Source organism: Miniopterus schreibersii (genome assembly GCF_964146895.1).
Source record: "Miniopterus schreibersii genome assembly, chromosome: 4".
NCBI lineage: Eukaryota > Metazoa > Chordata > Mammalia > Chiroptera > Miniopteridae > Miniopterus > Miniopterus schreibersii.
Window position 1 is genome coordinate 84,532,471 of NC_138105.1, and position 24,129 is coordinate 84,556,599.

Here is a 24,129-nt window from a genome sequence, read left to right on the forward strand (position 1 = left end):
GACTAAAATATTCACATTTGTGCATTAGCACTAATTTCAGATTTGTGGAAATGCCACCTATATAGGATTACTATTTCACATTTCAGAGGCCTGTCAATCTGGGTATCTATGCCTAAAAAAAAAATCTATCAAAAGAGGGAAGGAAAAAATAGCTTGTTCAACATGTTTCCAAAATATTGTATAAAGGAAAAGAAGACAATAATTAGTTCATGGAAGTTTCTATTTCTTTTAGATCAAATTAATGGTCTCTTTTAATCATAGCCTTTAAAAATCTCAACAGTAGGAAGAGAAGCATTTACTCCAGTAGTAACTAAACATTTTACCTATGGAGTTGTTCATTGGAAAGGGGGAGTGGCACGTAATTAGTACGTAACAGTAAATTTTGGAAACCCGAAAATTTAAAGGAAATAGCACCAAAAAAGCAGGTGTCATCAAGAAACTACATCATGCACCAATCTCAAACAGAATAATGAAGCATGTACCATTGGAAACCATCACCATAATCCAATAGGTTCCAAGATGCCCCCTAAATTTACCTATTCACCTACAAATAAATGTTTATGCTCTTATTAGTCTCTCTCTCTACTCAATCAAGAGACTTTTTCTTCATTATATTTTAGGTGTTATTCAGAATTAATTCTTCCTTTTGTCAGTCCATTGGTGGTCTCCTAAATCCATTAAAAAATATTTGGGTGGATGCAGGGAAGCTGAGGAGAGAAATGAGGAAGAAAGAAAAGAGGCATTTGGCTTTTGAGAGGTCTAATCTAAAACGGGTCAAATTCGGGACTACACTGCAGACAGACACATAAAGAGTTACTGTTCTGTCCTCCACCTATATCTGTCTTCTTGAAAGAAAAACCTTGGACCTGTTTCTAGACCAAAGAGTAAACACTGCAAACTTTCCTTTTACGAGTCTGAGCAGGTGGTGGGCACTGTGAGCAGCCCATAGCCTTCCTTAAGGAGTACCTTGCTGAAGAGATCCAGGTTCAGACACAGCAACTGAGCTTGAGGCAGCAAATCAGAACTGAAACACCAACTTTATTAACCACAGGGTAACTTGTTTTTCTGAAATTTCAGAACTAGTCACTTTGGGAAGGATGGAATTTGTCTATAAAAAGGAATATTTTAAAATGTTTCTGATCACTTTAGAACAGAATATAAGCACAGCTACATTTTAGTGCTGTTGGTGTACCTTTTTAGCCAAGTCTATTTATTTTCCTCCTTGCTTACAAACAGCCCCCTACCCCAAATAAGGTGATTACACAGAAACAGTTTAGATATCAATCTATGTTATGACTTTGCTATTTCTTTGGTCTTAGAAAGATACTCATGTTTAGACAAATAAAAGGATCAATTGAAAAACTTATTACATTCTATTTATAGGTTTTAGAAGATGAGCAGCAGAACTCACAAAAGTTACCTAAATCATTAATAGCCATAAGTTGAAGAACTTTTAAAAAAGAGGGAATACCAAAATAACTTTTAGGAAGAAAATAGCCTTTTAGTCTCTTAAATTGACGAGGAGAACAAAATGGCGGCTGATGATCTAAAAGGATAAAGCTGAATTTACAAACATGCTAAAGAATACATTAAAACAAAAAGAATGAGGAAAAATATACCATGCCTAACAGGTGAAATCCTGTTATTAATGAACATCACTTCTACGGGACCCTACAGTCCACTTCAACAATATTCAATCAACGAAAACCCCATTACTATAGGTGCTTCATACTCCTGTGGAGCTGGCTCTTACTGAATTTACCCTGCATATTGGATATGCAGGAAAAACATCCTGGAGAAACTCAAAAATATCTGCAAACATGAAACTGTTTCTCTAAATGGCACTTATTGGTCTTGAATCCAGTTGAATGGAGGTCAACTACAACTTAAACCGTGTCATCTTGGAGTAGGAGAGCAATTTGAAGCTAAACGACACACTGCTCTAGTTAATACATGTGGCTAACAAGTATATTCTATAAGTTCCTTCTCAGTGCCAACTACCTGCTAAGAATTAAAGAGCAGATAAAACTTTCTGTCCAGCCGGCATGGCTCAGTGGATTGAGAGTCATCCCAGGCACCGAGAGGTCATGGGTTCAATTGCTGGTCAGGGCACATGCCCAAGTTTCAGGCTCGATCCCCAGTAGGGAGCATACAGGAGAGAGCCAATCAATGTCCCTCTCTCATCGAAGTTTCTATCTCTACCTCTCCCTTCCTCTCTCTCTAAAGAAGTCAATAAAAACATATTTTAAAAAGCAGATAAAACTTTCTAACCAATTCTAAGAATTTGTGTAATAAAAGGAAATCATTACAGAGTTTTTATATACTCAGCTTCTTAAAACCGTAGATTTTATTAAAGAAAGTGCATAGCATTTAATAGATCAAGCACATGAATTCTAGAACAAGAAATTAAGTACTTTTTCTCTTGCTTAACAACCAATTATATCCATGACAAAACTGTGTTCTGTACCATCAAAGACCAATATTTTTACCTGAGTGTCCCACTAACCTTTATCTATAGCTAGTATTTTTTAACTTTTTTTTAAAAAATTTCTTTTCAAATAATTTATCAATTATAACAACTGAGAAGGGCAGTGTGAGAACCTGAATACTTCAACCAAGCAGTGAAGGCAACAAATTTCCCGTACAACTGCTATCCTGCCTGAATTTTTATATACTAAAATAGCCCTTCTCCCTCACTTCCACAAGGGTACCCAGAACAGAGTGACATTTCTTGGCCATCACAAGTCTCAGGTCAATCTTCTCTGTTCTTCAATGTTCTGATAAAGGCCCCTGGCCCTGCAGCTCATGCCTCCGGTAATTCATTCTTGTTCTCAATGAGCGAGATCTCCAACACAGGTAAGAGTAGCTGAAAGGCATCCTGAATATAGGAAGCACTATTTGATGCCTATCAGGATTGAAAAAAAGAGAAAGAGAGAAAGAAAATATCACAGTCACTTAAAAAAGAAAACACACCATAAGATAACAACAACAACAAAGATTAATTTGTATAAATCTAATAGAATCTGTAGTTTGACAAATAAGGGCAGACTTTACCATTTCGGTAAAGGTACAGGGGAAAGAAGGATCTAGCTCTTGACATATGAAAGCACCAAAAAAGAATGTCAGCATTCTTTGGTGTCCTGCTCAAATTTGGCATTCAAAGCTTATTTATTCCTTGACTGAGTAGGAAGATCCTATCACAGCATTTTGGTCAATTACTCAAAGAGGATTTCAGGAGGCTATGAATCCTACACCGACTCAACATAGTCAGTGCTCACAAATATGAACAAGGAATAATGTTTTCAAAGATGATTACAGTATAGAGTCACCAGTCTTTTTTTATATCTGACAAGTTCTGACCTTACCAAAGAGTAACAGAGAGTTCATTAGATTAAGATAAAATGTATAATTTCAAGGACAAGTGTTCAAATCTGTGAGTAAGAACAACGAACTCAAAATAGCAATAGGGAGCCCCTATCAAGTGAGTTTGCCTGTTTTGGATTTACCAAGGACAAGTACTCCTATTTAAACTTCAGTGTGACATTTGATACTCAATTTTCCAGCCAAAAGAGACCTCAAGAGACTATCTAGTTATATCTCTCATTTTGTAAATAAAGATAGTGAGATTGCCAAAAAGGTAAATGCCTGGTATATATGGTCATCAGCAAATCAGGGAAGATCCAGGACATCCCTGGGCTCCTAGTTTGCACACTTGTTTCACCTAAACCACTTTGCCATCTACTAAATCACAAACTTGCTTTTTTTTAAAAAATTGTTTAAGTGATCAGAATAATTTCCCTAACTATTCAAGAAAAATTGTGCAGTTAAGGAATTAAAGACATTTCATTGGTGGTGACTTTAAAGAATTTAAAACTAAAGAAGTAACAGTCTAGTAGCAAAAAAATATTTTTCAATTCATACTAAAAACCTAACCGATTATCAAATATATTTTCTCCTCCCCAGACTTACATAAATGTTTTAAACAGATCATCAAATGTCTAAATTGTTTGCACAATTAATTTACAAGATAGAGTTCTTAAAACATGGAATCAAGAAAGCGTCACTCATGGAAGCATTGTAACCCATCAAGGGGTCTTCATGTACCCCCCTTTTCCATGGATTTAAACAACCCACCTCCTTAAATCTAATGGACTGAGGATTATGTAAATATGGCTACCTCTTTGACAAAACAAAGCAAATTTCTCAGCAAGGAAATGACAAAATGGTTTATTTTTAACAAATCTCTGCATAAGCCTTGGTCCTTTAAGAAGCAGTGCTTGCCTGTTTTTAATTTCCAACCCTTCATGTTTACCCACTGGTCTCCAGAAGTTGTTTCATTACTGAGAATTGTCCGTTAACTGCCAAGGGGTAGTACTAAGTAATGACAGCTTACTACTCCTTCCTGTGCACTTTACCCAGCAGCTTAATCTTTTATGTGTTATAATTAATACAGGGAATATGCATCAGATACACACCATTTTGGTCGCATATGCATCAACATGGCTAAACTACCAAGCTTGTGAAAAAAACAAGAAAGCCAAAAAACTTAAGAAGGGTTAACTAATACAAAATGCCTAAAAGTTAAGAGACTTAAAAACAATTACTACTAACCTCTAGAAATACTGCAGTAATTAATGGATTAAGGACATCTGCCTTTTCTTTGACCTAGAATAAAGTATACAGCATTATATGTACACAGCAGGTTAAAAAACAATAAACATGGCATGATCTCACTTTGAAACACACACGCCCACACTTGAGCATATGTGCACACACACATCCCCCCACACAAATGTAAGCACAGAAAAAGTTTGGACTGAGAGACAGCAAAATATCATCTCTGGAAGTGCTTTAAATTTCCTTCTTTATATCTTTCTGTGCTATCCAAATTGATCATTTACACCTTTGTAATTTTGATTGATTTTTAAAAGTATTTGCATTTTGGAAGAGGAGGTGGACATGGTACAACTGACCAGAAAACTTCAGAAAATTTTTAAAACAAAATATGCAGATATGAAACATATGCTCAAAATACTTAATGGTTTTTAGAGTGGCTATTTGAAAAACATGGAAATAAATAATGCAAATTTACTACTCAATGTGTTAGCACCCTACAGTTGACTTATTGGGTTAAAGTATCTTTATAAAACATATGTAAAGATTTGACGTTGAAAGATTAACTTCAGAAAACCCAAGAGCTCTTTTAAAGAAAATATAAGAGGAAAAGAGAAGCTACATGATTATATTATATCTAATATAGCTATTATGCCTTACAGGTACAATCTAAATTCAAAAGAAAAATTAATTTGGGTCATGCTCTTAACTAAAATTTAAGGGCACAGAATAACTATGCTGCCACAGTGACACTTATATACTTACTACAAAGTAATTTTTACTTTAATTGAGGTATAATTGACATATAACACTACAGTAGTTTCAGGTGTAAAACATAACTGATATCTGCATATACTGCACAATGATCACCACAATAAGTCTAGTTAACATCCAACACCATACATAGGTAAAAAAAAATTTTCTTGTGATGAGAACTTTTAAGATCTATTCTCTTAGCAACTTTCAAATATGCAATACAGTATTATTAACTACAATCACCATGCTACTATACATTACACTCCCATGACTTACAACTGGAACTTTATACCTTTTGACTGTCTTCATACACTTTGCCTCCCCCACCTCCTACCTCTGGCAAGCACCAACCTGTTCTTTGTATTATGAGCTCAATTTGCTACAAAGTAATTTTTGTTTGCTCATTTAAAAATGCCCTTTATTTGCTTTTGCCACCATCTTGGAGTCTGTGGAGGACTGCTGGGAACAGGACTTCTATGACGACAAATATATCTGGAAGGCTGTGGTCCAAGGCCATTTTTGCCAGCTATAAGCAGGATCTCCGGAACCAAAGGGAAGACATAGCTCTTCTTAAAATTAAAGGTGTTTATGCTGGAGATGAAACTGAAGTCTATCTAGGCAAGAGATGTGTTTATGTGTACAAAACAAAGAATAATACAGTCACTCCTGGTGGCAAACTGAACAAAATCAGAGCAATATGGGGAAAGGTAATTCATGCTCATGGAAACAGAAGCATGGTTCCTACCAAATTCTGAAGCAACTTTCCCGCTAAGGCCAATGGACACAGAATCCATGTAATTCAAAAGACTCCTCAAGGATTTAAACTAATTGAAAAATAAAATAAAAAATAGAGAAGAAATGCCCTTCATTTTATCCTAATTCATGATTCCTGATTTCTGAATCATCTTCCACAGTTCACAAACACTCAGTAAATTTTTTTACAATTCCTTGAAAACACACACACAACGTTAGCTTTAACTACAACTCTCCTACTGGCTAGCAAGTGCAAAATATGAATGAGAGTTGCCAAGTCTAAGGTGCCAGTCCTTAAAACCAGAATCAAACTTTAGGGTTCTTGCTTTATCAAGGTCTCCATTTCTAATACAGGTCTCAGAGGACAGCATAAAATATTCTGCCAACTTCATAAAAAGAGAAAACAAAAATGAGTTGCAAAAATCAGTTAGCATGAACAAGCTGATCCTAAAAAACACATGGAAATGCATAGGGCCCAAACAAAAAAATACTGAGAAAGCAGCAGCAAGTTGGAAGGCTCACATTTCTTGATTTTAAAATATACTACAAAGCTACACTAATTAAGACAACATGGTACTAGGATAAGGATACAGACACATAGTATTTATCCACGAAAGAAAGTATTACTTGCTAATAAAAAATACCGATACAATGTGGATAAACCTCAAAAACATTACCCTAAGTGAAGGAAACCAGACACAAAATACTACATATTGTATAATCCTATTTATATTAAATATCCAGAATAGGCAAATCTATAGACAGAAAGTAGATTTAGTGTTGCTTAGGGATAGAAGAGTATGGAGGAAAAGGGAATGACTGTTAATGGTATGAGGTTTTCAGGGAAATAATGAAAACAGTCTAAATTAGATTATGGTGAAGATTGCACAACTCTACACATATACTATAAAAGCACTGAATTATACACTTGAAATGGGAAAATGTTATGGTATGTAAACTACATCTTAACAAAGCTGTTTTAAAAACAAAACAAAACAAAACAGACATTAGCCCGACAAGAGGCATGAATTCTTACCCCAGCAGCTGTTAGGCAGGTGGTAAACTCTTTAGACAAAAAGGACAACTCTTTACACAACACAACCGTCATCCTAGAAAAGATGGGAAAAAAGTAAGGAGGGTTCCTTTTTTTGTTTTTCTTCCACTCTTTTTTTAATAAGCTATATTTAACAACTGTAAGAAGAGAACAAATCACTCCTGGTACTAAATGTGAAAGAAGAAAGCTTTTAAAGGGAGTAAATATGCCTAAGTCAGCTATCTTATGTATTGGGGAGCCATATGAATAGGCATTCAGGCTACAGGAAGACTCACTCCTTGGAATAACATTTTTCTACAAAATCCTCTAGAAAGTAATATACTTTCCAGTTAAATCAATGGAAATAACTAAAAATACATTTTAAGGAGACAAGATAATACTTTAAAAATCCTACATTCAACTTAAAAATAAAGTTAAAATTAAAATACATTCATTCATTTATTCAACAAATATTTTTTGAAAGTTTTCTTTGTGCCAGGTGTCAAGCACTGGGGATATATTAGTAAACAAGCAAAGTCCCAGTTTTCATGGATTCTAACTTACTTGCTAATCAGGGGGGAAACTATACATGTATATATAGATGGATAAATGTGCATATATATTTACATACATACACATTACACATGTAGGTATATATGTATACGTATACTCATGTACACAGATATATAAACATACACTCATCCATACAGCCATACTCACATATACATACACATACACTAGGTGGTGATGTGAACTAAGAAAATAAAGCAAGTGAAGGATTATAAAATAGGAGAAGACACTATTTTAGATTGGGTGGTGAAAGAAAGCAGCATTTGAGTAGAAACCTGAATTCTGTAAGGGAGCCAGTCATGACTGAAAGAGCATTCCAAACAGTAGAAATAGTCATTTTTCCACAGAACAAGCTAGTTTGGGGTTCAGAGTGCCCCATCCTAAGGATGCTCAAGACAAAGCCAGGCCCCCTCTATGGGATATTACAGAGGAGTATCAATCAAAACTGTAGGTGAAGAAGAGGTCTGGAGACATCAAGAGCCCCTCCAAACCCTGGCACACTGGACACTCCCTCACACCTTTCTTCCCTATGAAAATTCTCATTATTTAATTAAGAGATTTACATATTTAGAAAGTCATAGGTCTTTTTTCCCCTCCTGTGACTACCTACATTCTATTATTTTTGAAATTTTTGTTCAAAATCAGCAACATAGTAAGAAAAAAAATTTTAACTCCGTTAAACTTGGGATTAACTCCCAGTGTGCATACCTGGGCAGATTACTTCTCTTGAGTCTGCATTTCTTCACTTTTAAAACTGGACTGATCATTTAGGGTTGTTGTGAAAATTAGAAATGATACATGTAAATCCCTTAGCATGGTGCCTGGTATATAATTAGCATTCAATAACTTAATTATACAGAATTGAGACTCTCAGAACTACTTTCTGTTTTTATTTATGTAAAATTCTATTCCTATCAGGACGAATAATCTGAGAACCAGTTTTTAGAGTATAAAGTGGTTAATAAAAGGGCAAAATTATAATGTAGACTATGGCTCAGTGAAAACGAAACACCACAATTGTCTACATACTAACTAAAACCCCAAATGGACAAACCTGTAATATGTGAATGGTACAATGTGAATAGTATCTTGTTGAAAGGAAAGTTTCTAAAACTTTGGAAATGAGCCAAGAAAATTCTTTCAGCAATTTGCATCATTTGGAGGGATACTTATTACACTTACTGAGAAAGGGTTCTGCTTCTTTCTATAGCTGTCACTTCCTGCTTCTGGCCATGCAGAACCAGAGCTGCTGTTTTGTGAAACAGTTCAATTGAGCAGGCAGTCAGTTCGGCTAGGCTCCGGATTGCAAATGCATGGATATCCTGGATGGAACAATAGAGAACATAGGTGTTTTTTAATCTCAGAGGAAATGACAGCGCCTTACTTCTCTCATACTGAAGGATTCAATATCTTGAAAGCAACAGAAACTAATAGCTACCCTTTAGTAAACCTCTTCTTCCTTGGTAGGTATATAACTTTACAGCTGGACGCATAGCTGCAAAACAGAGGCTGCCCTGAAGTCAGGTGTGACCATGTGACTAAGTTTTCACCAAAAGATTTAGATAAAGCTTCTTGTAGCAGCTCTGGAAACCCTCATGACACCACATATGTGCCCTTTGTCTCTCTCTTCACTCTTTCTTTCCATCCTACAGTCTGGAAGTAAGATGTCACAATCTTGAAACACAGGTAGAAATTATGAATGAGAGTGCAACAAAATACAAAGCCCCTTAGTCCAGCAGGGCATGGCTCAGCGGTTGAGCGTTGACCTAGGATCCAGGGGATTGCGGTGCAGTTCCCGGTTGGGGCGCATGCCTGGGTTGCGGGCTCAGTCCCCAGTCGGGGGCGTGCGGGAGGCAGCCAATCAATGTTGATTCTCTCATCATTGATGTTTCTCTCTCTCTCTCCTTTCCTCTCTGAAATCAATAAAAAGATATATTTAAAAAAAAAAAAATACACAGCCCTTAGATCCCTGATTGCAATACCCCCACATCTCAAATCCTTTTTTTAAAAAAAAAGTATTTCTTTGCTTTGGTTACCTCTATTGAATTTTTATTGATTTGCTCAGTTTTTTCTCCTTCCAACCGTTTTTCTCCTTCTTCCTTCTCCTGTAATGGCTTCTCCAGAGATGTCCTGATCCATTCATAGGCTGTATTTCTTGCCTATTAAATAAGAAAAAGATTATTGTCTATCAACAATTCAGCTCCCCAAGATTACTGTGTACTGACCAAGAACATGTTAGCATCATGGAAGTCAGTCCTTTTGTTCTCATCCAAACATAACACCTGGTTTTTCAGTGCTTAACTCACTCAAACGCTCTACAACACTTAACAGTGCTGTCCACTCACGCCTTCTTGAATTCTCTAATCCTTTGACTTTTTTAAACTGAGGTGTAATTTACGTACAGTCAAGTGCACAAATCAGAGCACAGCTAAAGAAATGTTTACATGTACATGTGCCTATGTATCTGTGACCCAGATCAAGATAAAGAACGTTCCCATGACCATAGCAGGCCCCCATACCCCTTCCTAGTCAGTACTGCTCAAGCAGAGACCCCCTACCCCTACCCAAAGGTAACCGCTCTTCTGGCTCACTATAAATAAATTTTATCTGCTCTTAAAATGCATGTAAATGGAACCATAAGTTCTCATTTGTGTCTGGTTTCTTATGCACAACATACTGCCTGTTAGATTTATCCACATAGTTGCTGCATGTACCAACAGGTCATTCTTATTTATTACTGTGCAGTATTTCATTTTATACATATACCATAGTTCACTCATTCTGATGGTGGCCCTTTGGGATGTTTCTAGTTTTCTTAAACTTTTGTAACACCACTATCTTCTGGTTCTCCCTCCACCCTCACGAGCATTCCTCCTCAGTCTCTTGTATGTACTGATTTCCTCCGGTAGTCCCTTAAACATCAGTATTACCTGGAGTTCTGGCCTTGGCTCTCGTCTCACCCCTCTCCCTCTCCTCTTCGCTCATCCTATTGCAGTGATTTTAACTATTCCCTACCTGCTGCTAACTCCTAAATCCTTATTTCCAGCACTGACCTCTCCTGAAAACATATTCCAACTTCCTGCTGGACATATGAATCAGGATATTCTATAGTCACCTCATATACAACATGTACAAAATTTGAATGACCTTTCCCTCCCAAAAGTTTTAATCCCCAGGGCTTTAGAGGAACAGCCATATATCAGTCACCCAAGCTAAAATATGTGAGCCATCCTAGATTCTTCCCTTCCCAATCAATCACCAAGATGGTCTGATTTTACCCTACATATTTCTCCAACCAGCCCCTCCTCTTTTTCTCTATTACCACCACTTGATTTCAGATCCACGGTGTGGCAATAGCACTCTGATTGGTCTCGCTGCATCAGTCTCAGGACATCTGATAAAATTACTGGGAAAGGGAGTTCTTTCTGTTGGAGTTACTCAACTGGATTGAGTTACTCTGAGGCTTCTAGTAGTTATCTTACCACCCTGTGGAAAAGCACCCCTAAGAATGGAGCTAAACAGAAGAAAGCAGAGTCAAGAGATGGAGAAGGGGCAGGCTTCTAGGTGGAGATCCATGCCAGAAGCCAGTCTTGCCCCTTGATTTTACAGTTTCTTGAGCTAATGAATGCCCCTTTTTGCTTAAGCCCGTCTGACTTTAGTTTCTGTCATCTGCAACTTAGAAAGTTCTGGTTTCTAAGGAAATGTTTATTGGCATTAAAAGAAAGCATTCACTTGAGTAACATATGGACAGAATGTGTTCAGAGCTGTAACTAGGCAATAGGAATCCAGAGAAAACTTTGAGAATATTCCAACTGAGAACTAAAAGAATCACAGGTTTTATTTCAGATATAGCATTGGGATTGAGGCTTTAAGGATCAATAGGTGGGGCTTTCAGCTCTCCCTGGCCAGGAAGCAACGTTTCTGGAGATTTGGAAAGGAGGGTGAAGCAGCAGCAAGCATGCCCTGGCTGGTGTTGCTCAGTGGTGAGAGTGTCGGCCTATGCACAGAAGGGTTGCGGGTTCGATTCCCGGTCAAGGGCACATACCTGGGTTGCGGGTTTACTCCCTGTCCCCGTGGGGGCTCGTGCGAGAGGCAACCAGTAGGCAACCAGTCAATGTGTCTCTCTCATATCCGACGTTTCTCTCTCTCCCCCTCTCTCCCTCCCTTCCATTCTCTCTGAAAAAGTTATGGGAAAATATCATCACCTAGGCCACAGACTCTCACATTTACACAAGCTAAATGGTCATTATCTTAGTCACTGGGCTCTAGGAAATGGCAACCTCCAGCTTCCCAAAGGCAGGGGCCACATCCCATTATCTCTGAAAACATTCAGAACCCTGTGAACAGTTAAAACTCAATAGAGGCTAGCCCTGTTGGTGCCATGAAGGCTGGTGAGCACTGACCAACTCTGTGACCTAAATTAAGCTTTCAGACAATCAAAGAATTCCAAATGAAAACAGGTAAGGATGGCAGATGTGTGTGTTCCACGGGAAGGGAAAGGGATGCAGATGTGAGTTTAGCATGCTAACCTGTTAAAGCAAGAGGCAGGCAAAAGGTGTGGAACTCAGAATGTACCCTCAATTTTGGTGATATCCTTGCCAGGAATTAACAATCTTACTTTCTTTATCCACTAAACCCATACAATTTAAAAAAAAATCATCAGGAAGTAGTCACTTACCCTGGCAAGTTTCTCTGGTTTGGAGGAGACATGCAGCTGGGAAAATAGCTCTGATACCTCTTTGGTAAAGTCTTCATCCCCTAAAAAAACACATGTAAAACAATTCAGATGTTTTACATCCCCATGTAAAACAATTCAGAAAGGCTCGCATCATTCATTTTCAAGAAAATGTTTACCGAATATTCTGCTCTGAATAGTCTGTGTGACTGTAATCTTTTTTAATTAAAGAAGGTGTTTCATGAATAAAACAGGTAATTCAGCTTAAAACTCCAATAATACAAGTGTTTTTCCTTGAGACAACTTCAGTATGCATCACCCAGAATATAAAAAGTATATTCTAGGGTCAAGATTTAATAAAATTAATAATTGTTACTGCTTCATCAGGACAAACTTAAATGAGATGGCACCTTATTTTTTTTTTTACTGTGAATGAAGTGAAAACACATATTAGTACAGTTTGGTGCCATCAACTTGATTTCTGCTAACACACCAGTAATTTTACCCACTACTACTTTCGCACCATCAGTGCAAATGTGAAACTGATTATTTTTTTAAAAAGCAAATGACATCTTGATGCTATTATGCAGAGTTTTGACTCATGAGCTCCCTGAAAAGATCTTGGGGACCCAAGGATTTGCAGACCACACTCTCCAACCACTGATTTAATCTACTACATGGGTAACTGGCCCTGTATGTCGTGATGGACCCTGAGGGAATTTTCACTTTTAACATTTATAACTAATTATTTAATTTAAAAAAAAAAGGCAAAACTGTATTCACTATGTTCTACTGAAAAGAAATCCAATTAGTACGTAAACATATATTAAAAATATTTCCAGCTAAAATGTTAAAATAACTCAAAGCTTAAGATTCAGTTGCTTGGAAATTTCCTGATAATTTTGCAAAAGTGAGTAGTTACTACACTTACATTTTCTGAGGGATGTAGATATTAAAAAAGATGGCATAAAAATTTTTTGAAAATACAAAAGACAAACTATCACCCACATTTTGGATAACTGCCACCCTACAAGCCTTAATTCAAGAAAAGGACAGGGGTCACAGGGGCCAGAGAGGCATGGGAGCAGTATCCAGGCATACAAAACCTCGTAGAGATGACCAGCCCAATGAGGCAGGAATCTGACAGGGGGAGCTCTCTAACTGAAAAAGCAGGCAGAGATGTGCATTGCAAGAGCAGATTAGAAGCCTCCAAGAGTTTGGGGGGAGGGGGGAGGGGAGAGGGGGTTGGGGGTAGGAGGAGGAAACAGGCACATAAGGCTCACTGCTCATAACAGTGCCTAGTCAGGGGCCAGGCTGCAGAGAATTTGCATAAAAATTCTCAATGAAAAAAGTAAAATCTGGCCAGTGTAATTGGAGAGAAAATATTTTAAGGGCAATCCACCGCACACAGACACACTGCATCCTTCCCACCCAGAAGCTGTGCTTTCATTTCACCTTTTTTATCTTCTTCCTCTTCCTCAGAGAACTCTGGAAGGGAAAATGCTTCTTTCAGTTGCTCCAATTCAAGTTTTAGAGTCTCTAATTCTTCTCCACTTAGAGAATTAAGAACAGATTTCACCTGAATCAACATAAAGTTGTGGGAAGATAAAAGAAAAACATTCTCAAATGGGGAAGAGGCTACAGGTCAGATTAAAATTAAAATTAGGAGCTCACTGGCCAACCTAATCTAGTCCTGAAGAACCTTAACACAACAGGCTGGTCATTACAGAAAAGTGGAATTTGTACTTCCAAAAATAATATAAGACATAAATGTCTGGAAATAAAACAGTCTTGAATTAATCAATAGCTAACAGGTAACTATATCCAAATTGGCAGTTTAAGCTTAAGAAACTTTAAAAAAAAAAAAAAAGACCAAGGTGAGGAAAAACAACAAATGTGCTATTAAAACTTCTTTGTTAATCTCTCCTTTTTTGTTTAAATTTAGAGAAATAACACTTGACTCATTCTGTTTTCAGCAGTTAGTTCAAACACTAGTTTTTAGTTTGTTCTGGCCTGGTATTCTCAGAGCCTCAAGCCTCCAGTTGAAATGGTTGGTTTAGAATTACCTTTACTTCGCTTTCTTGGGAAAGCATCTCCAGAGCTTCTAGATGTGAAAGGCCTTGAAATTCATCAAAGAGTAGCCCGTAATGAGTTTTCTTATCCGTTTCCATAGTAACCTCATTTGTGGTCCACTGTTCTTTCTCCTTCGCCTCTCGTAAAACCTGAAAAAGAGATAGAGGCATTACACTGCAGCGAGTAATGAGGGCTCAGGGGTGAGATGGGTAACAGTATAGCGCACTGCCCTTTTATTCTTGGCATTGTCATTCAAAGCTGGTAGGCCCAGGAGCTGCAGGGGGAAAATGATCACACATAATTTGATTCTAGACAGGGTAAATAACACCCAAGGAACCAGGTGTTTCTCTGAAAGTGGTTTAAACATTAATCTAATAAACAACTCTGAAAGGACTTGGCATCTTATAATGCACTGACAGGAGGCCTCTGCAGAAAGGAAAGAGGAGGGAAAAAAGAACTGGGCAGTTTTCTAAGCATTAGAGCTCTTCCTCCCCCCCACCCCCACCAAAAAAGAAAAAGTCTCAATTTAAAAATCATTTAAAAAGTCTTCAAAAGTAAGTGCTAACAATGTCCCAAGTTACCACAGGCAAAAATACAGATCAAAACAGAAACAGGAAACAACCAGGTAAAGGCAGTACCTGAGACAGTGTAGAATTCCGGTGCATCAGACCCTTGGTTCTTTTAAATCCAGGATCCCCTTCTGCTATTACATCCATTGTCTTTTTCCCAATGAATTCTAAGGCATCCAAACCCCCACTGATAACAGTCTTTCCCTAGGAAACACATGCAACCTTATTACAATAATATTGAAAAAAGACACCTGCATGTTTTGACTATATAAAATAGTGACTTAAAATACCAAGAACTGGCAAGAATTTAGAGCAACTGAAACAATCATATACTGCTTGTGAGAATATAAATTGGTATAACCACTTTGGAAAACTGTCATTATCTACTACATCTGAACCTATGAATATCTAATGACCCAGCAATTCCACACATGGTTACATATTCAACAGAAATGTTTACAGAGGTTCATCAAAAGATATACAAGAATGCTCACGGCAGAAACTGTTATGTAAAAGCTAAAAACTATAAACTACCCCAATACTCACCAACTGTGGAATAAATAAATGTGACATAGTCGCACAATGAAACACAGCAAAGAAAATAGACTACACCACACAATCTTCACCATGGATAAACCATACAAACATAATGTTGAGTGAAAGAAACTTGACACAACAGAGTACAATCTGTATGATTCCATTTATATAAAGTTTAAAAGCAGGCAAAATTAATCTACAATGGTAGAAGTCAGGGTTGTAGTTATCTTGGTAGGTAAGAGTGGGAAGCACAGATGACTTGGAGATGGCACAGGGTAGATATTTCATGTACCATCATGTTGTTTCTTAGTCTGAATGTGTTCACACTGTGAAAATTCAAACTGAACACTTGAGACTTCATTTTTCTGTATATGTGTTATATTTCAAAAAAAGTCAAAATTAAAAAGAACTAGCTATCTATCACCATATAGGGAAGGTATTAAGCTTCTTTTTTTTTTTTTTTTTAATTATGTCTTTATTGATTTCAGAGAGAGGAAAGGAAAGAGAGGGAGAGAGATAGAGACATCAATGATGACAGAGTCACTGATCAAGCCCACAACCCGGGCACGTGGCCTTACCGGGAATAGAACCCCGATCTCCTGGATCCTAGGTCGACGCTCAACCGCTGAGCCACACCCGGCCGGGCGATATTAAGCTTCTTATATTACCCTTTTAAAAATGTTTCTAGCCCTGGCCAATGTGACTGTTGGTTGGGCCTCATCCCATGCAACAAAAGGTTGCCGGTTCCATTCCCAGTCTGGGCACATGCCCAGGTTTCGGGCTTCATCCCCGGGAGGGTGTGTGCAGAAGACAGCCAATAGATGAATCGCTCTCATGGTGATGTGTGTCTCTCTCTCCCCCACTTCCTCTCTCTCTAAGAATCAATTTAAAAATCTTAAAAAAAAGTTTCTAATCATATATAGTTTTACAAATATCCATCATAAATACATTTCTTCTTTGCCTAAAAGATGCAATTATGAGAAAAATATTTTTGTAAAGCAGTGTTTTCTAGGGCCACAAAACTAAGAACTCTAGTCCATAAAATATTACGTACACTGCCTCTGTATTACATTTCACCTCCTGTTCCCTCCTTTACTCCTTTAAAGAAAATTTTCAAGTAGCTCTCACTCTACCCCTAAAATCAAAGTAATTGATCGTCAGAGATTTGTAATGTCATTAAGAGTAATTCGTTCCCATGGCTTTTCAATGAATAAGGGAGAAAGAGACAAAAACCCACTATAATCATGGAAGGCAGCAGGCTACCTTGTGCTTTATACTCACTGTGCTCTGAACAGCAGTAGAGATGGTTGAGAAAACACCAAACGCTCCAGTCACCGGGGAGGAGTTTTCATTCTCTTTGGCATTTGCCTCTCCTACACGAGGGAGAGATGTGTAAACATGACGACATGGTCCATAAATGATTTTGCTTTGTTAGTATCTATGTGAATTTTTTAAAAATTAAATCCTACTTCCCATATACAAGGTATTAGTCCTTTTTGTTTTATTAAACTATTTGCCTATTTTAAAATGAAAGGTAAGAGAGCTTTTTCTCATTTTCATTTAATTTCAGAAATAAAATCCAGTCTTTTGAGCCAACTACTGATATATATAACAAGACTACTGTATAATTCCATTTACAGGATCTTCTGGACAAATAAACTATAGAGTCAGAAAGAGATCAGTGGCTGTCAAGAGCTGAGAATAGGTGCATGCATTAGGGGACTTTGGGGGATGATGAAAATATTCTGCATCTTGATTGCCTTTATAGATATAGAAAATATTTCCTCTCTCTGCATAATCACAATGGACTGTGTATACAGTGTAAACAGGACTGTATGCTTGTCAAAACATGTAAAACTATATACTTAAAAGAAGTAAACTTTCTGTATATAAATTATAGCTCAATAAACCTGGCTTTTCAAATTCCAGTCTAGTTTAAATTTTATCCTAAAAATTATGCTTATCTGTAACATGCATTACAAAAATGAACATGTTTCATTGAAAAAAATCTATTAATTTCAAAATCTCTTATAGGAGACAAACAAATAATTAGCTATTATAGGAAGGACTTCCTCTTCCAGCTTTGATGAGTTAACTGGTATTGCACTTGCCCTCCTACCATAGCATCTAGAAAACTGGACAAAATATAAGAAATAACTGCCTGCAGATATTGGACGACAGACAGTACAGGGCTATAAACCAACAGAGAAGAGAAACAAAGGGAACCCTATGACTGGTTTGGCTTTCCAGACCACAGCACTGGGAGGGGAAACCCAAGCAAAGCATGGCAGTCTTGCTGAGTGGAAGAGGGAAAGACTGGAATCTAGGAAGGCTGAAACACCTGGAACTTGCAAGTCGAAGTCCTGGAGAGGAGGAAGCTACAAAGGTAAGGAGTCCCAGGAATCTACGCAGGAGTGCTCTTGAGTCTTTGGCTAAATACTAAGCTGTTCATGCACTGGGAGACTCCATGACACTGGGCAAAATCTACCATGGAGCTGTAAACTAAACAATGTCCAAAGCCCATGCTAGGCTATACAACATCTGACTTCTGACCAGAGTTTAACTAGAGAAATCTAGTTAAACATCTGGGAATTAGGTAGAGACCTCAGATAGGTCAGAGGCCTTAGGAGCAGGGCTAAACTAGTACTTAAGAGTAATGGCTGGCCCTGGCCGGTTTGGATCAGGGGCTAGAGCATCGGCCTGTGGACTGAAGGGTCCCGGGTTCGATTCTGGCCAAGGGCATATACGTCGGTTGCAGGCTCAAGGTCGGGGCTCATGCAGGAGGTAGCCAATGGATGTGTCTCTCGCACATCTGTGTTTTTCTCTCTCTCTCCCTTCCACTCTCTCTGAAAAGCAATGGAAAAGACAGCCTCAGGTGAGGATTTAAAAAAAAAGAGTAATGGCTGCTCTAGATTCACCCTAAAGCGGCTTAAAAATAAGGCTTAAAAGGATGGATCTAAGCTACAAATATCTTAACTGCCTGCCAAACAAAACTCAGACCCTTTGAAAGACAACAAAATCCACTCAACAATGTAACATTTGTAACATCCAGCATCCAATTAAAGAAATGAAAAATATGATCTATAACCAAGAAAATAATTGGTCAATAAAAACAGACTCAAATAACAGAGAGATGAACTGTGCTTAATTTATAAATTAAACTTTATCATATGTATACTTGCATAAGAAAAAACATAGTAAAGCACAGCAGGTCCTCAAATAAGAAATAACAGACGAGCCCTGGATAGTGTTGCTCAGTGGTTAGAGCATCAGCCAGCATGGGTTCAATTCCCCGTCAAGGGCATATAAGTGGGTTGCAAGTTAGATCCTTGGCCCACTGGGGCACATTCGGGAGACAACCAGTCGATGTGTCCTCTCTCACATTGAAGTTTCTCTCTCTCTCTCTCTCTCTCTCTCTCTTCTCCCCCACTCCCATCATGCCCTGAATATCACACACTCAATAATTTTCTACTGAAAAATGACCTCAACCATTTCATTTTGATCCATAATTCTAGGTCTTAATGTTTCCATATACTGACCTGTTGCATACTGGACCTCAGTTGAAATTTCACTGGGACTAGGGATTCCAAGGGAAGTCTCTGCCTTCTCAATGACATTTGAAATACCTTGTCCTAATGAGGAAAATGATAACATTTTTATATTTAAATATTACTTGCTATTAGTCACTAAAACTGAAGAAACAAACCAAAAATCAAACCCATAGATTTTTAATTTCATTACAGCCACAGGACATGTTATTTTGATCTTACATAATGTTTGAGAATGCATCCTTACCAAAAGAAGAAAAAAATTATCACCAATGAATAGTTTTATATTAACAAGTCCTAAACATCAACCTTCTAAGGAAGAAAGTGCTGCAAACTCTAGCAGCTGTATAAATGAGCCCATCATTACTAATGCATTCTCAAACTACAAAGCAAACATAAAAGAGAAATTATTAACAAAAGCATTTTTAACACAGATCTGTAGCAAAATAGATATAAAAATTAATAAAATAACCGATGGCCTTACCTACTGTGGCCACTGTAGCTGAGGCTGAGGAAAGTAAGGACTTGCCCCAGCTGCCCCAATAGCCCCATCCGGTTTGAGGTGCATCTCTGGAAACAGTCTCCTAATTTTCCCAGTAGCCAGAAAAACAAAAGGCAAAAGAAAATTTTAAAATCAGAGGAAAATAAGGATGTCTAGACAAGGCATCTAATTAGTAGCCAAAAGTATGGGCAAGCAAACACATATTATTTGGCTAAAGAAATGTGTGTTGTTTGACTGACAGATGTATGTAACCTGCATGTAAGCACCAGACAGCAAAGACAACTACTCAAAAAGGCATTTATAAAACTGAGAAAATTATGTTTTATGGTTATAAAAGGAAAGAAATAGGCACAATTCTAAACTGGCATTGATTCCAAATTATTTTTAACCCTAACATTTCTTTAATCTCAATTTTCAGTAGATACTCTACTTTGTCTGCAGCCTGTGATGCCTGAACAGGAAGAACTTCTGAAGTCTCACAGTCACTGGGAGGTTTGGACTCTGGTCTTTTCCGAGTAGAAACTACAGGTTCTGGTTTACTCTCTGGCTTGATATTTTGGTCAACAGACTCAGAATTCTTGGCTGGCTCAGAGTTCTCATCTTCAAGGATGGGATTTGCTTCAGTTATCACTGGAGTCTCAATATCATCTTTATCCGACATGATTAGATCATCGCCTGGTAATATAAAATCCCAAGAAAAAAATTAATTAGATAGGTTTTTCTGGTAAAAATTATTCGTTTCAACCTTTTAAGATTATCATAAGACTCACATGCAGGTTTAAGAAATAATACAGAGAAATCTGACATACCCTTCACTCAGTTTCCCCCAATGGTAACAATTTGTATAACTATACTATAAGATCACAACCAGGAGGATATTGACAGAAACAACTGACTACCGACCTTACTCAGATCCCACAAGTTTTATATGCACTCATTTGTGCATGTGTAATTAGTTCTATAAAAATTTATCACATGTATAGATTTCTGTGACCATCACCACAGTCAGGATACAGAAACATGAAATCACAAGGATCCCTTGGGGTATTCTTTTTTAGCCACATCCCACCCTCCTCCCATCTCATAGCAACTACTGATCTGTTCATCTCCACATTTTTGTCATTTCAAGATGTTATATAAATGCAATCATAGACTACGTAACCTTTTGAGATCTACTTTTTTCACCCAGCATAAGACCCTCAAGATCCATCTAAGTTGTGTGTGTCAAGGGCTTCTCCTTTTTATTGCCAAGTAGTATTACTTGGCAATAAGATGTATCTCAGTTTGTTTCACCATTTACCTGTTGAAAAGTATCTGAGCTGTTTCCAGTTTGGGGCTATTGCAAATAAAACAGCTATGAACATCCATGTACAACTTTTATGGGAACATAAGCTTTCATTTCTCTGGAATAAATGACTAAGAGTACAATCACTGGTACTTAAAATTTAATTGTATAAGAAACTGTCATGCTCTTTTCCAAAATAGGATTCCCACCAGCAATGTATGAGTGATCAAGTTTCTCTGCACTCTTGCCAGCATTCGGGGGTGTTATTTTTTACTTGAGCCACTCTGATAGGTGTGTAATGACATCTCTGTCTGGCTTTAAATTGCATTTCTCTACATCACTAATGGTATTCAACATCTTTCTTTTCATGTGCTCATTTGCCATCTGTATATCCTCTTCGGTGAAATACCTATTTGTGCCTTTTGCTCATTTTCTAGTTGAATCTTTTTCTTTTACTGTTGAGTTTTGAGAGCTCCATTTATGTTCTAGATTCAAGTCTTTTGTCAGATATGTGGTTTGCAAATATTTTATCTGTTTGTAGTTTATCTTTTCATCTTTATTGGACCTTTCATAAGGCAAAACTTTTTCATTTCAATGAGGTCTAATTTATCAATTTTGCTTTTACTTCCTGTCATTATTCCTACCATAATTTTTCAGAGACATTATGAAATTTAAGCAATCAGATAGGATATATATGAGACCAGCCATTTAACAATGTTAACCAATTCAATTCCTTCCAGAAGTAAAGCTCTTTGGCAATTAAAGCCAAGAATACTATTGGTGTTTTCACAAAGAGCAGATGCTGGTTTGCAGGAAAACCAAGTATCACCAGGGAAGAAATATATGACACAATGAGACCTTAGGTATGTACAAGCACAGATTTTGTACCAATATACACTAAGTGCAGACCCAACCCATGCCATAAAAACATTCCTAATGTACTAGAAAAGAGAGACATATTAAAAATTAAGGCAGCTTGGAAGGAGCACAAAATTGAGGTATACACAAAATACTAAAAGAACAGAGAGAAAGAACTCTGTTAGAAACAGAGAAAACCACTCATGGACAACATATCAGAAATAAACATACAATACTGGCCACAAAGTGAGATTTCTGAACGCCAAATCCAGCCTACAGATGGTTTTTACTTGGCCTGCACAGTGTTTCAACATTTTTTAATATTAATTGCTAACATTTAAAACTCAAAGTTTGTATACAAATAGATTTCTAACTTCCCTTGTAAAACTGAAAGATCTTGTAACACTGGGCCCACATTTGACCTGGTAATAACTAGCTCACGGCAAATAATTGCTGGGATATTTTCGAGAGGGTAGTGCTCTCTAGTTCTCCACAATCTCCACTTGAATCAACTTTATTGTTTATGTGACCTGATTAACCCCTACAGGCATCTCAACTTGCAACATGTACCTTAAAGGGCACTTAAGATTTTGACATATGAAGATGCCAATGAGAGAATTCAAGGCTGTGGAAACAAAACATAGGAAAGCTCAAAGACCTGAGGTGTGACAGTATGAAATACGGACAGATACCAGCAGTAGTAAACATGGCAGGGAGAAAAATGGTAGACTAGAAACGTAGATTTACACAACACCATGGATCCTAAGTCATATGGTTATATGATATTCACACATTACACATTACCAAAACACAGGGGGGGGAAAAACAATCTAGACACAACTACCCACATACATACAAACGAAGTCTGAAATAGTCATTTATTCATTCATTCACTTGCAAACATTTGTTGAGTACCTACTAGTTACCAAGCTCTGGAGATTGAGAAATAAAGACACAATTTCTGCGCCCCACTTACTCTAAGGGCCTAAAAGGAAAGACTACACAATTCTTGAATAAAATTCAATTAATGTTCTGTGTAGTTGAATATGTACTTTTTTAACTATATTTTTACTCTCCTTAAGCTCTCTCCAAGTTACAACACATAATAATGTATACTTTGAATATAGCATACTATACATTGTATATATAGTACACATACTACACGTAGTATATATATGTACTAAATAATTTATATAACTTTACAAAAGACTGGAAGGACATACTCTAAAATACTAAACACTAGTTATCGCTATTCTTTCATTTGTATAACAAAGATTTAATGACATTTCAGCTAGATGGGAAGAGAAGTTTTTGTGGTGCTGGCTGTTTATCATTATTACTTTCGTTAATAGATGGCTATACCATCTCTGTTCTCAATGGGTTCATAATCTAGCAGGAAAGGGGGGTGGGTAAATACCAACTACATGTATTTGCACTATTTAATGTTTTTGTAAGTTTTCCAAGTATTCTGTAGTGTTTTATTTTCATAATTGGAGGAGAAAGACTCAAAGGACTGGACCATTACAAGCAAAACTAAATGACTGAGTCACGTTTTTTAAAAGTAAAAATGTATACACTTAATATACATATATATGTGTGTGTGTGTGTGTATATATGTATATACTTCCTGCATTTTCTTGGAGAACGTCCAGCCACACAGTTATCTAAGTGGAAGGAGGTTTCGTTTGGTGATTAAAAAGCACGGACTCCGGAGTTAGAGCGACATCCTTCCAGCTCCGCGCTGCAGTGATTGTCAGGAAGTGAGTTCACCCAAGCGCGTCTGTAAAATGCCGCTAGGAGTACCTACCAGACAGGGCTCCTACAAAGACTAAACGACACGGGGTGTGTGAGGGCTGGGACCAGACTGGCCCATGACCGCGCCCGGGGAGCCCTGCTGTTAGTACCTGTGGTGGTGGTGGTGGTGGTTTACATCACTGCTATCATTATTAACAGGCTGTCTCCAGACGGGCAGCCGTGCGCTGTCACTTCCTCCCACAAACGAGAACCAGTTCCGAACGGGGGATCTACTGTAAACCTGCGCTAAATTGACGACGTCTCGCCCATGAGGAGTTTGCCTCACCCTAACGTAGCGCTTCAATGCCCAAAACCCTCCTACAGCCTCAGCGTCCGGCCGCGAGGTGGCCGCCGCCCAGCCCCAGACCCCCTCCTTCCCCACCCCGGCGAACAGAGCAGCGAGGGTCCCCCCGCACCCGACCAGCCTCCTCCCCGGAAGCCCCGCACCCAGCCCGCTGCCACCCTCACCGCCGCCACAGCCGCCGAAGAGCCGCTCCTAGTACCCCGGAAGTACTCCTTCAGCCCTGAGGCGGCCTCGCCTTCCCGGGAGCACTTCCGGGTC

General features: G+C 37.9%; 1 protein-coding gene across 2 annotated transcripts; it reads right to left on the reverse strand.

Moving 5' to 3' along the window:
- Positions 1 to 204: 204 nt before the first annotated feature.
- Positions 205 to 24,098, reverse strand: FAM114A2 (family with sequence similarity 114 member A2). 2 transcript variants are annotated; one of them, XM_081136338.1, is made up of 14 exons: positions 24,036 to 24,098; positions 20,061 to 20,305; positions 19,613 to 19,712; positions 19,120 to 19,212; positions 16,862 to 16,953; positions 15,113 to 15,247; positions 14,468 to 14,623; positions 13,857 to 13,980; positions 12,405 to 12,484; positions 9,763 to 9,885; positions 8,909 to 9,048; positions 7,160 to 7,232; positions 4,612 to 4,665; positions 205 to 2,905 (listed from the first exon to the last, which is right to left on the reverse strand). In XM_081136338.1, the coding sequence occupies exons 2-14, from the start codon at positions 20,289 to 20,291 to the stop codon at positions 2,804 to 2,806; spliced, it is 1,503 nt and encodes a 500-aa protein (XP_080992464.1). In that variant the 5' UTR covers positions 20,292 to 20,305; positions 24,036 to 24,098; the 3' UTR covers positions 205 to 2,803. The 2 variants fall into 2 exon arrangements, with proteins under 2 accessions (XP_080992464.1, XP_080992465.1); XM_081136339.1 differs by having other exon boundaries at positions 1,020 to 2,905; positions 23,678 to 24,051.
- Between the last annotated feature and the right edge of the window lie 31 nt (positions 24,099 to 24,129).